Genomic DNA, 14296 nt, shown 5'->3' on the forward strand with positions numbered 1-14296 from the left:
TGAGCCTTATTTTCCATTTCTGAGGGACAACATTTTGTCTATTGCTATATATGCTACCTGTGTGCCTGCTATTGTGCAAGTCCAACAAGGGGCCAATGAAACTTCGTTCTTCCACACTGAGCTCGGTGATGTCTATTCCCCTCTGATTTTTGGCCGATATGATTTCAAGGGTGAGGCCCCTTGCTTTATTGCAAAGGCTTCTAGCATTCGATCCCTTGTCCTTAAAATTTTTTCAGTTACGGGCCAACCATAGATTCCATACCATGGTATAGGGAAGAAGGTCCCATACCCTCCTCGCTATGCTGTTCTTTCTTCTCTGCCATGGGAAATTCTTTTTCCATTTGTTTAAGATTTCGCCTATGGTGTGTTGGCTGGTCCAAGGAATCTGATTGTTCTGATATAAGTTTCCCCAACATTCTGTGGCAAAGGGGCAGCCAATAAAAAGGTGAGGAATGGTTTCCTCTGCAGCCATACAATTGGGGCAGCGAGAAGGGCCGATGATGCCCCTCCGTTGCAGATTTTCAACGGTAAGATTCTTGCCTTTAAGGAGAGTCCACATAAAAAATTTGATTTTTGGAAGAGCTTCGGACTTCCAAACAACCTTCCAATGATTCCAGATTGGCATCGGGTGGTTGCTACTGCAGAGGAGATGGTGAGCCGCCTTAATGGTGTATGAAGCTCCGGTAGGGTCCCAGTTGAAGCCATCTAAGTCATTTTTTTTTACAGGAGCTATGCTATGCATGTGACATTGAAGAGCTGACAGGCTGACTTGGAGATTGTTGGGAATAGCTGGAAAGGACCATCCAGCCCAGAGTTGGGTTGAAGGATCCCACTGAGAGATCTGATTCAAATGGTGGATACTAGATCTTTTGAAAAAAGAGAGGATGGGGTTAACTCCTGCTTGCGTATTAATGGGTTGCTACCCCATGATTTTGTCCGCTCCAATGTTAATGCTGGCTCCTCCCTTAGGAATTTTGGAGGTATTTTGAGTGATTATGGGAATTGCTTTCTTACATAAGCGCCAGATTTTGGTGGAATCTCTGTTGGGGATGTCTTGATCGAGGAGCTGATGCCTTGGATAATTTAAATATTTGATTTCCAGGACCCTTTTCCACCAAGCAGGGAGACCAGTTATGAGTCTCCAAACAATTTTGCCTCCAAATGCTAAATTGGGGAATCTAGGGGATCTGATTCCCAAACCACCTCGGTCCTGGGGCTGAATTACCTGCGTCCATCTGATCAGATTGAATTTTTTTTTTCCTGCTTCCCTCCTTGCCATAAAAAATGTCTAAGGATGCCTTCCATTTTGTGGTGAAAGGAGGATGGGACTTGGAGAAGAGTGAAATGGTATAGAGGCGAAGAGGATATACCAGATTTGAGAAGAATGAGGCGGCCAGCTAGGTTCAGCCACATTGAGCCCCATTGCTGGACTTTCCTTTTCATCTTATCGATTATAGTGTCCCAAACTTCTGCCCTTAAGTTCCCTGTGCTTACAGGAATGCCCAGATATGAGAAACGAGACCAGTCATAGTTACATGAGACCCCAAATGTTGATGCTATGTTGTGGAGGACCTGCACTGATGTGTTCCAGCCATAAACACAACTTTTTTGCTGGTTAACCAGGCCGCCAGAGTAATCCATGAATTTGTCCAGAAGGACTTTGAAGCACCTAGCTATTGTGATGGAGGCCCCCCAAATTAGCATGGTATCGTCAGCAAATTGCGAATGATTGATATTCTTAACTCCATTCCTGAATTTTATTCCTGTTATTAGACCAACTCTCCGATGGAAGTCCAGAAATTTGCTAAATGATTCAGTCATCAGAATGAAAAGGTAAGGTGAGAGGGGGCAACCTTGTCTAAAGCCACGGGTGGATTGGAAAACTTCTCCTGGTCTGCCATTGACAAGGGGCGTGATCCAAGGTCTGATAATACAGGCTTTGATGAGGTTCAGAAAGCCTACGTCAAATCCCATCTTCTTCAGGACTGCAAAGAGATAGGAGTGCCTCACTTTATCAAAAGCGTTGGCCAAATCTAGTTTGAGAACAAATCCTTTCTCATTCCTGGATTGGCTCGAATGAATGGCTTCTTGTACTAGAAGGATGGAGTCAGTTATGTGGCGGTTTGCTATGAACCCCCCTTGGTTCTCAGAAATGAGGGATGGGAGAAAGGGTTTGAGGTGGGAGGTGATGACTTTGAACATAATTTTGTAGGAAGAATTACAAAGAGATATTGGGCGGAATCTGGTAAATGAGGAGGGTCTATTTTCTTTGGGAATAAGGGCCAGATGTGTGGCGTTGGTGAATCCCCTTACTTTGCACTTTCGTTGGGTCCTCTGTAGCATTTTTATCAGATCTCTTTTAGTTATTCCCCAGAACGTTTGGTAAAAACATATTGGGAAGACATCTTGACCTGGGGCTTTATCAGGCTGAAGAGCCCAAACCGATCTTCTCACTTCTTCTTTGTCAATCTCTTTGGTTAAACTGTCATTTATTTGTTTACTAATCCCCACAGGAAGATGTTGTAAAAGGTCATTGTAATCCTCCTGATCTTTGGTTTTAGAAGGTCTCGAAAATGCTCAGTTGCTACCCTTCGAATGGCCTCCTGGTTCTCTTGTTTGTTTCCTTCAGCATCTATAATGTAGCTTACACTATTCCTTATCTTTCTAGCAGTTGATTGTTTATGGAAGAACACTGTATTTCTGTCTCCTTCCTGCAGCCACAATTGCCTGGATTTTAACCTCCATTTTAATTCCTCTGCTTTTTTAATTCGGCACAGCTGTGAATAGAGGTCGTCTTCTTGTTGTTTGCTTTCTTGGGTGAGTCCAAACTCTTCTATCTCCTTTTGCATGCTATTGAGATTATTTTTAAGCTCCTTTTTTTCTTCTTCAGGTTCTTTATAGCTTGTTTTGGCCCATTCTTTAATGGCCTGTTTGGTTCTTTTTAGTTTGGACTCCCAGATAAATCCAGGGGATCCTTCTACATGCTGTCTCCAGGTTCTGAGAACGATTTCATTTACTGCTGGTATGCTGTTCCAAAGAGAGCTATACCTGAAGGGTATTGGCCCCAAATTGCTGTGCTTTTTTAGCGTGAGCATGATGGGAAAGTGATCTGATACAGGACATGATAAAATGCTGGCATACCCAATCAAAAATCTGGAAAGCAACAAGACGTTAATTAATATTTTGTCTAAACGTTCCATGATGTTGCCTGCTCCAAACCGGCGGTTGCTCCATGTATATCTCCGATTTTTGGGAACGATATCCATTAGATCGTTTTCCTGCATAATGTTTTCCAAGCTGGTTCTGTATTGATCTGCTATGAAAGTGCTGCCTCTCTTTTCATTGTCGTGGAGGATTAGATTGATATCGCCGCCCAATATGATGTTATAACATTCCTCTTCATCAATATTAGACTTTAGATCACTCCAGAAGCGGTCCTTGTCTCTGTAATGATTGGGCACATATATATTGTAAATAATTACAGTTTGCATGTCTTCCTTGTTTTCTAAGACTGTTTTGATCCAGTGCTGGTTGATGGTTTCCGACTTGCTGTTCCATTTGTTATGATTCCACATAGTGGCTATACCACCTGAAGCTCCTCTTGCTTCGCTGAAACTCCCTTTAAACTGTTTCTGCTGTTCAATGATACCATTCATTTCTCGCTGGCCTTGTTTAGTTTCCTGCAACAAAATAATTCCAGGCTTCTCTTGGTGAATGAGATCTCTGAGGGCAACTATCTTGGAGGGGTGCTCGAGTCCCCTGCTATTCCAAGAAAGGATTTTTATCATTGCAGGTGTGATGTCCGGGGTGGTGCTCGCCCCCCTTGTTCTTTATTGGCTGTTTCTTTATCATGCTGACTCAGGATGAAGGATTCTATGGGTGTCTGGGTTCCCATAGCGATGTCTTTCTGCGCGTTCTCGTCCCGGTGCTGCTTGGCAGATCTCCTGCCCGGACCAGGCTTCTTGTAAGTATCACTCGATCCTCCATGATCTTTAGAAGAGCTTCTGGTAATTCTGTTTATAGGAGGATCCTGAAGGGGCTGAGAGGATGTGATCAGGGGCAGGGAGGATTTGGGAGGGCTTTTGGGGTGGCTCTCATGGGAGGGAGGGTCAAGAGAATGGTCTTCAGGGAGAGAAAGAATTGAAAAGGGGTTCGATGAAGGGGTGGAATAGGGGAGATGGGGGAAGATTTGGAGGGTACATGAGGGGAGGAGGGAGGATGGCCTTCAGCTGAAGTCGATGGGCCTGCTTCTTGGGTGACTTTTGCGAGGGAGGCCGATTTCTTTTTTTTAACAACTTCCCATTGTTCCTCTTGAGAATCATTTTCTACATTAATAAGCTTAGTACATCGATTTTCAAAGTGGATCTGCTCATAGTCCAGCTGTTGAATATGGCTCCAGTCATCCACCTTTAGCTTGATGGCTTCAGGGAGGCCTTTGCCGAGATCCACTTCCACACAGATCCAAGAAGAAGCTTGGATGTTGTCCTTGGGCTCGCTTCGGTCAACATATTTGCCCACTGCATTCCCTATGGCTCGGACCGAGTCATCCCCCCAGCAATGGAGGGGGAGGTGAGGGAGCCAAACCCAAACTGGGACAGCGCTGGGCACATCAAGCTCGGGATCAAAATCAGGGGTCCATTTATTGAGATACAGGCCCCTAGAATCCATGAAATAGGGCCCGCTTCTGAAGATTAAATCCTTGTCTTCTTTGGATTCAAAGTGAAATGTATAATACCCTTTCCCGCAGAATCTTATGGATATTTTCCCTTGTATCTTATCTGACCAGTTTCTCTCAACCCATCTCTGGACGGTTTTCGGAGAGGGCCAGAGGCCCGTGAACTGTCCAATGAGCCCTTTTTTTGCCAGTGAAAGAGCGGCCAAGCGAGGTGGAGTAGGAGGCAAGTGAACTTCCTGAAGGCCCTCAAGTTTCTTAACAAATTTTTTAACAGCAGGTCTTGGGCGCTGAGGAGGCAGTGATTTTACCAGATTTGAAAAGGCCTACTGAATGTCGTTCCCCTCCGGTGGAGCCTCCGGAGGGGCCATAGGCGATGATTGAGGAACCAGATGCTTGCAATGCTGAAACCCTTGGCCGCACGCAGCAGCTCGAGCGATCCCTTGAAAAAAAAAAGAATCCAAAGTTGTTTAGGGTAAAAAATTCATTTATTACTAATTATTAAAATATTTTATTAAAGAGTAAATAAATACAATTAAAACCTAATCAAGGGAAGATATAAGATAACAAAGGACAAAGGAAAGCTAAAGAAACCAAAAGGCCAAGGAAAGGAAAAAACGATGAACGGGATGAAGAGGCTAGGAAGAAAGGGTTGGGATCCAGCAACTACTAATCTTCTGGTTGTCATCCCTATTGAGATTATTAGGCCTTTTCTCGATTTCAAGGGCTTCCCTAAATTTTTGATGGTGAAACTGCACAACTTTCGCAATAACACAAGCCTCTTCGATACAGACATGATGTTTAGTCTTCTCGGCATGCTCTGCAAGGGCAGAGGACTTGGCCCTCCCATGCTTTAAGTCTGCCGAGTGCTCACTAATCCTCTGATTAATAGAACGACCAGTCTCACCAATGTATGGGGTCCCACAAGAACAGGGAATGACATAGACACCTTTCATGTCTTTAGGGTCGACAGGATCTTTAACAGATCGTAGGGAGCTATGGATGGTATTAAGAGGTCTAAAGGTCGAGGGAACATTGTGCTTCTTAAGAATCCTGGAAATCCTATCAGTGGTCCCTTGGATGTAAGGGAGGTGAACCCCCAAGACCCAGTCTTTAAGATCTTTATGGACTGAAGGATCCTTCCGGGTCTTGAGGAAGGCTTTCTGACCCAGGTCTCTACTGTAACCATTTTTAACAAAGACATCTAGGATATGAGCCTTCTACTTTTCCACGCTCGTTTCATCAGAGATTCTTAATGCACGGGTAGAAAGCGTGTTGAGAACGCCCAACTTCTGAGCAGGGAAATGATGGGAGCTAGCATGGAGATATTGCTCAGTATGAGTCTTTTTCCAAAATACCTGGTGGGAGAAGGAACCATCATTATTCTTAGAGATGAGAACATGAAGGAACGAAAGACAACCATTGACTTCCTTTTCCATAGTGAATTTAATGGCGAAGGACTGATTATTGAGATGACAAAAGAAAAGATCCAACTCATCATGACCATGAGACCAAATGAAACCTATGTCATCTACAAATTTCTTCCATAGATTCGGTAAGAGACGGGCGGAGGTCAAAGCTTTGGACTCAAAATCCTCCATAAAAAGATTAGCGACAATAGGGGACAGGGGGGAGCCCATGGCAACCCCATAGGTTTGCTCATAGAACTCTCCTTCGAAGCTGAAAAAGGTGGAAGTAAGGCACAACTCAACTAACCGAGTGGTATCTGGGTCAGTGAGCTTGTTGATAACCTCCATGGCCTCATTGATGGGAATACAAGTGTAAAGGGAGACCACGTCGAAACTCACCAGAATGTCCTCAGGGTCAAGCTTTATTCTCTTAAGATCATCAACAAACGATGCAGAGTCTTTGACGAAGGACTCCGTGCGGCCAACCAAGGGTCTAAGCTTCAAGGTGAGGAATTTGGCAAGGAGGTAAGTAGGACCACCTATGGTATTGACAATAGGTCTCAAGGGAACCCCCTCCTTGTGGATCTTTGGAAGGCCATAGATCCTAGGTGTAATGGGGTTGCTCTCTATGAGTTTCTGGGATAAAGGATTAGTGGAATTACAAGACTTGATCGCAAGAGCAACTGCTCTAGAAACCTTCTTAAGAGGATTTTTGGAAAGCTTTTTATAGCTTCCACTATTGCAAAGATGATCTAACATCTTGTTGCGGTAATATTCTCTGTCAAGGATGACGGCTGCCCCTCCTTTATCAGCTTTCAAGACTACGACATCGGGATTATGGTTTAAGGTTTTGAGAGCCTCAAACTCAGCGTTGCTGATATTACTTCGGGGAGGTTTTGCCTTCCTTAGGGCCACGACACAATCTTGCCTAATCGTGTCCTTAGTTTTATCAGGAAGGCTCTTAATACCAAATTCCACGTCGCAGATGATGTATTCAACCGGAATTTTCTTAGGAGCTAAGGAAAAATTAAGACCCTTACCTAAGAGACTGAAAATAGACGGGGGAAAGGAAAAGCTGGACAGATTGACCACTTTATTGCTAGGAGGTAGAGGGCGAGAATATCTTCCACGATTATGATCAAGGGTATGATTGTCGTTATTAATACTAATATTGTAATAATTATTTTTATTGTTACTAAGAATGTCCTTATTATTATTATTATTATTATTATAATAGTAGTAGTAATAATCCCCGGATGCGGGTGCTCTGCATAGCCATTAATGCGATGAGATGGAGGACGGCGAGGTGTGAAAGGCACATGTCCAGCATGCGCGCCGGACGGAACACCGGATGGGAAGAAGGGAAATTAAGCGAGGCAAGCATTAAAGCAGACAGAATGAAGGGTCTAGCCATTAATCAGAAGTTTGGCTCCGCACGCGCTGAGGATTACTCGCCTGCAACCACCCTGATAGCCACAGTAATGGCGGGTGAAGATCGAGGGAGCAACGCCTGTTTATTTAAGAATTCGGGCAGCAGCGAAATGCTACTATGCTTCATGATATTCGGTTACATTCTGGGTTTTGGTTATGCAAAGGTCTTGGGTTGGTCTGGCTCTGTTTGTTGTTTCCGGTTTATAGTTGGGGAGAAGAAATCTTTCGTAGCTGAAGGAGGCTGCCACGGTAAAGGACAGCTCGCTGATGGTAGCGAAATCCCCACTGTTGAGCCTAATCTTCCTTCGGTTGCAGGTAATTCTCTCAAAGTCACTTGTGGATATCCGCCTGCGGTTGATTATTTTCATCTTGCTGTTTGCAATCTCTGGATAGCTATGACGAGACCTCGTCAGCGTTTGTTAAGCCGTAGGGGCTTCGACCGTGGCAGCCCCTCTCGACATTCTGTTGGGCCGGGTTCCAAGGAGCAGGTCCCAGACCCTCTGAGATCTGAAAACGTCATGAGACCGGGTCAATTTATCAATCCAAGTTCTCCAGATTCTACCGGCTCGCCGTCCTTCGGCTCCGCCACTTTCACTTTCAACTGTGCTCTCAGTCGACCCCGAATTATTGCTCATGTCTCTGTGCTTTTTCTGGAAGATACCCAAGATGAAGGCGAGCCTGGTATCACTTTGCCTCACTCCCCTGAACCTCCTCCTGCAATGCACTACGGGACTTCACAGCCTGCCAGCGCTGTCAATACTATATCAACTGATCCAGCTCAGATGGAAGGGACGGAAATTGACGAAGGTGGCTGCAGGATTGCTGAAGAGCCCCCAGATGTTTAATCCCATGTCACAAATCCTCTTTAGGTTTTTGGTCATCTGGACAAGATTCAGTTTTGGTTCTGTTTGTCGGCTCATATGTGTTTGTTCTTGTGTTGGATTTACTGTTATGTTTCATGTTCCAGCGATAAACGCATGTATCAGTGTATGTTCATGTGTCGATATTTTAGTCAAGTCCCAAATGACTCTTCGTGATTCCCCTGCGCGGGATATCTTATCTCAACTCACAGTTTTGGACTAGACTTGCTCACTCGGCCTATCTCTCGGGCACGATGATTATCAGGACCCAAATGATGTAACAGTATTCTCTTTTTGTAAATAATAGATTAATCTTACTTAGCAAAAAAAAAATAGTAGTAGTAATAATAATAATAATAATAATATTAATAATAATAATAATTATTATTATCGTTTACTTCACTATTATTATTATTAATAATATTATTATTCTTATCCTTGTTTATACCATATACATTACTAAAATTAATATTATCACCATTATTAATCACTCCGTTATTACAAGAATCAATACTGAGAGACCTAAAAAAACTACCATTGATGAGATCGGAGAGGTTCCTACCTAAAAGCTTACCGTCAACTGACTCACTTGCAAGAGGTTCTATATTATTCTTAATAGAATTATTCCATAATATTTTTTTTTCCAAGGAAAAAAACGGTAACCTGTTATTTAAAAAATGAAAAGTTACACTTGCAGATGCATTAAGCATTTCTGTATTATGCCCATAGGGCTCAAGTGCTTTCACACCCCATGCAACGTTAAAAAATTAACGTGCACTAGAAGAAGAAAAAGAGAAAGAGAGAATAAGGGGGGAAGGCAGAAAAACTGAAAACCGGTAGTGAGTAATGGACTCACCCTTCAAGTTTTTCTCCCCTTTTTCTTTTCGACCTTGCGCCACTCACCTTGAGTTGGCTCGATCGAAGCTATGACTAACTATGTTTCTACTTTCTGTGTAGCTGTTTCCTTGTCTGAATCTGAAGTGTCTGAGTGATGATGCCTTTTGGTCCCTCCCATATTCAGATCCTCGTTTGCCTTCTCTCCCTGATTTGTGTGGAACTGTGAGGCCTTGTTATCTGATGTGGTTCCCTTCTGGGTCTCCATTCCTTGAGAGACCTCTGCATTCTCTGTGGGGGTATCTTCCTCTTCTGCTTCTGATTCTTCATCCTCTGAGATGGGGGGTGGAAATTGCCATCCCTTCCTCCGCTTCCCTTTCTGCTTCTTTTTGCTGTTTACTTTCTTTGCTTCTGGACATGTGCTTTGCAAATGTCCTGTCTGCCTACAGAGCCTACATCTGAATGCAGTGTTTTCGTAGTCTAGTGTTTGCAACCAATTTTTTTGTTTGTAGATCAGCCTGATGTTGTCTGGCAACCCTTTACTTCGATCTACTTCCACACAAATACGTGCGAAAGTATAGACCCTTTCATCAATCCTTTCCAGATCTGTTTTGAGATATTTCCCTATACTGTTTCTGATTCCTTCCAGTACTCGTTCACTCCAAAAGTGAAGGGGAAGGTTGTATAGGCGGACCCAGACCGGCACTTTGGATACCGTCATTTTGTTTGGATCGGAATCTGGGAACCATGGGGTCATAAACAACCCTGATGTTCCCCAAAACCAAGGCCCAGCATTGATGATTGTATCTCTAACTTCCTTGGATGCAAATATTACTATAAAAAACCCCTTGGAGCATAGGTGTATATCACATTCCATGGTCCATTTGGTGAAGATCCAGTGGAATAGGTCCATTGGTTTTGGCCAGAAACTGTTAAAACGGCAGATTAGGGCCTGCGTTTCATAGGACTTAACGAAATCATCAAGCCCGGTAGAATCAAAGTTTAGAGCTGGAGTTTGCCCTAGCTGATCTACTATGTATGGCCGAGGTGTATATCCACCTTGATCTGGAGAGGCCGCTGATTCTTTATTGCCCTGTAAAATGTTTTTATATGAGGAACCTTCCTTGGGTTGATGCTGAGGTGCTGTCTTTTTCCCCTTGTCTCCTCCTAAGGAGCTTGGCTGTCCCTGAGGCGTAGCCCCTCCTCTCAGCCTGAGGTTTAAAGCAATGATTGATCCTGGACTTATCTCATAGCTTTTCAGCGATCTACTGTCCTGGAGGGACCACCTACCGCTGACCAAATGTTGGATCTGTACCGGGTATCCCGTTACTGCCCATATTTGTTTTTTCAGCTGCAAGATAGTGCTTTCTGCATGTACCCACACTAAGCAGGTTTTCCCCACAGGGGTTTTAATAAAAATCTGAAAAGGAGTTGTTATTACCTGTTCCATCTGTAAACCATCTTCTGGATCTGGCCTCGTGTCGGGTCGTTTTTCCTTGTGCATGCCTGGATCCACCAACCCTCTGCCCGATCTTTGCTTATTGCCGCTGATCTGCTTCCTGGGTTCTGATTGTTCTCGAGTGTTGGCCTGATCGTGTAGATCCAGGCCGGATGTGAGCACAAAACCCTGGGATCTGAAAAATTTGGGCCCCGTTTGGCCGCCAACGGGTTTCGATCTCGTCCTGCCAGAAGTCCTCTGCTCAAAAGAATATCTGTGTGCGCCGTCCTTTGCATGGATCCTGTTGTGCCCGGGAATCCCAGTAGCGCTGCTCATAGAGCCGCATAGCCTCCTGCGAGATCTGACCTGCGCTCCATTGGGATCCCTCTCAGTAATGTTTATTTTCTCCAGTTGCTGCAATGTATGGCATGCAGAACCACTGCTCTTACAGAAATGTGGTGGACGAGACCCATTTCTCTGGCTGCCACCATAGATCTTGCGGAAAGGACCAAACCCGATTCCATTTCTCAGGTAAATCTTACATGCCATAGAAGCTACACTGTCATGATGCCATTCAGAATCATATTGAGCAAGATCGGTCCAGTGGGGAAGCTCAATCTTTCCCGAAACCTTAAGATGGGCGGCGTAAGCCCTGACGAAATCGTGAGGTGAAAAAACTTTGACAATACATGCCGTCGCCATTGAAGCTCCTTGCCACAGGTTTTGATGAAACCCTCGAATTTGCAGAGCCCTCCTCGCTCGTTCGTCCCCAAACGAGTTAGTTGTCCTACCATAAGGTGATAATGTTATGACAAATAATTTCAATTATTCCCTAATATTGATACTAATTATAAGAATAATAATATTAATTTAAATTAATAATATATATTTATTTCAATAATTTATTTAAAAGATTTTTTAACAACCTCGACCCCTCCCACCTGGGCCCTGGTCAATCTAGCCGTTAGAAGTATTTTTTATCCATTGCCCAGTCAAATATAGCTGTTGGAAGGACCTGCATTCCCTATTTAACTTATTGCTCAGATTTGATCTTCAACTTGTCCTGACAATGAACCACACTAGTTGGTTCGAAACGCGTCGACAAATGATTTTCTATGTGATTTTGCCGAAATTATTCTCACAAAAGTGTTAGAATCTTCTCAAAATCAGCTCTAGATTGAATATCTCGTCATTCTGAATCCAATGATGTGAATGATACTCAAATCCGAGTTCGTATGCAAAAGTTAGAGCAAGTCAAAGTTCAAGTTTGACTTGCATACATGGCAGGATTAGGATGATGTTGCAAGTCTTTAGTGAATAAGGAGGCGCCAAGTGGCAGCCCACCATTGGCCTTCGCAAATTGCATATCGCAGTGGTAAGTGTTTTATTATTACAAATCGTCCCCCGGCAGGTTTAGGGTTGCGATGTGATGAGGCAATCACAAATCGCAATCGAAATCGATGAAGGGGAGAACATAACAACTTATTGGCCTCGGCCATGACAAGGTTGATGTTGCGATGCGATGTAATTGCATATCAGAATTGCATCGTCAACAAGAATCAACCCCAACATAGTGGAGTTCCGATTGCAATACACCTCGGACATGATAGGTTTATATGCCATAGTTCAACACCCCAGCGGGTTTGCAAAATCGCAATTGCAATGTTCGGTCGTGTAAACAAGACCTTTGCCCATAGCCGATCCTCGATTGCGATGAGCGGGAGGTTCCAGATGTGGAAAATTGATATATTGCAGTTCATTATCCTATCAGGCCTGCAATACGCATCGCAACATTTGTTGTGTTAAGAGCCCGCAACACTATCGATTGTAATTGTGATAAGGCCGACAAAATATAGCCTGCTGAATGACGAATTTCATGCTTACTTAGCGGATTTTGTGGAGAATTTTTGTGGAACAAATAGTGGAGGAACTGGGAAAAGTAATAACTCCTTCAGTTCTTATCCAAATGGAATGCAAATATAGTCAATTCTAGCAATTTTTGGTATTCTGAACTTAAGGAGACATGTTTCAGAGGCATATGAGCACTGTAAACACACTTTTGTTGTAATTTGAGCATAATAGAGAGGTCCAAGCCATTGGAAGCTGGGCCAAGGAGACGTAGCCCAGGCGGGGTGAACTCCTTTATCATGTTCTTGTTATGTGTTGTATATTGATGTTCATTACTGTTATATTGTTGTTTCTCAACATATGTTTTTATGTTAAATTGTTTATAACATTGACATAAGAAACTCTCATGGGAATCTGTTAATTGCAAAAGTTTTTGAATCCTTAAGCAGTTGAAAAGCAGATTATAAGCATCTTGGGTTTATTTCTGAATGGGGAATCAACACAACATTACTAATCTGCTCCATTTCAGATCACATACCCTCTGATAGATCTAGTGGACATAGGGCAACAAATATCTGAGTGTATAAGTTGTAACATACCATCTGATCTACTATCACTTCTTGGGAATGTTTCCTTAGCATATTTCCCAAGTACGCACCCCCTACACACATCATTGTACTCAGTGCTTAATTATGGAACACTTGTTACTGTCTCCCTAACCATCCTAAGTGCTCCATAGCATAAATGCCCCATTCTCTTATGCCATAGTTCATTTAGGGTTCTCCCACTACTACTGTTATCATTTTTATTACTTCTAACTAGTGCCTTTGGAGATTCGATCTTCAACATGTATAAACTGTTCCTTTGGACTCCAATCTATTTCACCTTTTTCTAGTTTTGGTGTTTGATGAACACCTTATTCCCTACAAAGTGGACATTATATTCCTTTTCCTGTATCCAGGACACTAAAATTAGGTTCATGCCCAAGTCGATCACATGCAACACATCTATAACATTGGTGCTTTCTCCTAACTCCCTCTAAAGATCTATGGTACCTACTCCAACTGGAGTACATTTACTTTTGTTTCCAATCTAAATATAGAAGTCCATTTTCTCCTCATTATAGTTTGATAAGTATTCTCTAACTCTTGTTATATGAGCTAACGCTTGAATGCCTATGCACCAGACTCCTCTTCAAGTTGAGATATAGAAGCAAGTTGTCTAAGCGAATTTTTCCTCAAATTTGGAAGACAAATCCATAGCCTCTTAAATTTTTAATATCTTTGCATCCATACTGGATAAATCTAAGAATTTTACTGGAAAAGTCATGGGTATAATTTAATGTGCTTTTTCTCTTCCTGCCCAACTCATATATGTGGCCACAACCTTGTTGCAAATCTTCTACACCCAAATATGCTTAGTGAATCAATTTATTTGCTCACCGGAACCCTTTATCCAACAACCACACTGCTTGAAAATTCTGCCTCTAAGAAAATTGAACTTTTCCTACACCTTGGCTTTGGAAATTAATTCCAGCCTAACAATTCACACCCCTAGCTTGACCTGCGCAGATCTGAATCCCGTGCTTCAGATCTCCCTTTGAAACTGCATGATCTACTTATCTTTCACCTTTGAGCTTCCGATATGATCAATAATGCTATGATTCTATGTGAAATTTCCTTGAAATTGTAGCAATTGGAATTTATTCTCCTAACTGATTGAAAATTTAATTATTTATGACAATTAAAATAAATCACACTACAATTATTCACAAAATAAATATGCTATGGAAGTAAAATAAAAA

General features: G+C 42.8%; 1 protein-coding gene across 1 annotated transcript; it reads right to left on the reverse strand.

The window, feature by feature from the left end:
* Nucleotides 1-2489: 2489 nt before the first annotated feature.
* LOC149198368 (uncharacterized) lies at nt 2490-3656 on the reverse strand. Its single transcript, XM_089409028.1, has one exon. The coding sequence runs from the start codon at nt 3654-3656 to the stop codon at nt 2490-2492; it is 1167 nt and encodes a 388-aa protein (XP_089265154.1).
* Between the last annotated feature and the right edge of the window lie 10640 nt (nt 3657-14296).

Source organism: Pinus tabuliformis, chromosome 2_2 (assembly GCF_031772625.1).
Source record: "Pinus tabuliformis cultivar Carrire ecotype Pingquan chromosome 2_2, CPIR1, whole genome shotgun sequence".
NCBI classification, from domain to species: Eukaryota; Viridiplantae; Streptophyta; class Pinopsida; order Pinales; family Pinaceae; genus Pinus; species Pinus tabuliformis.

Bases quoted from the DNA above. Each gene is read 5' to 3' on its own strand.
- LOC149198368 (XM_089409028.1), bottom strand. From the start codon at position 3,656: ATGAATGGTATCATTGAACAGCAGAAACAGTTTAAAGGGAGTTTCAGC.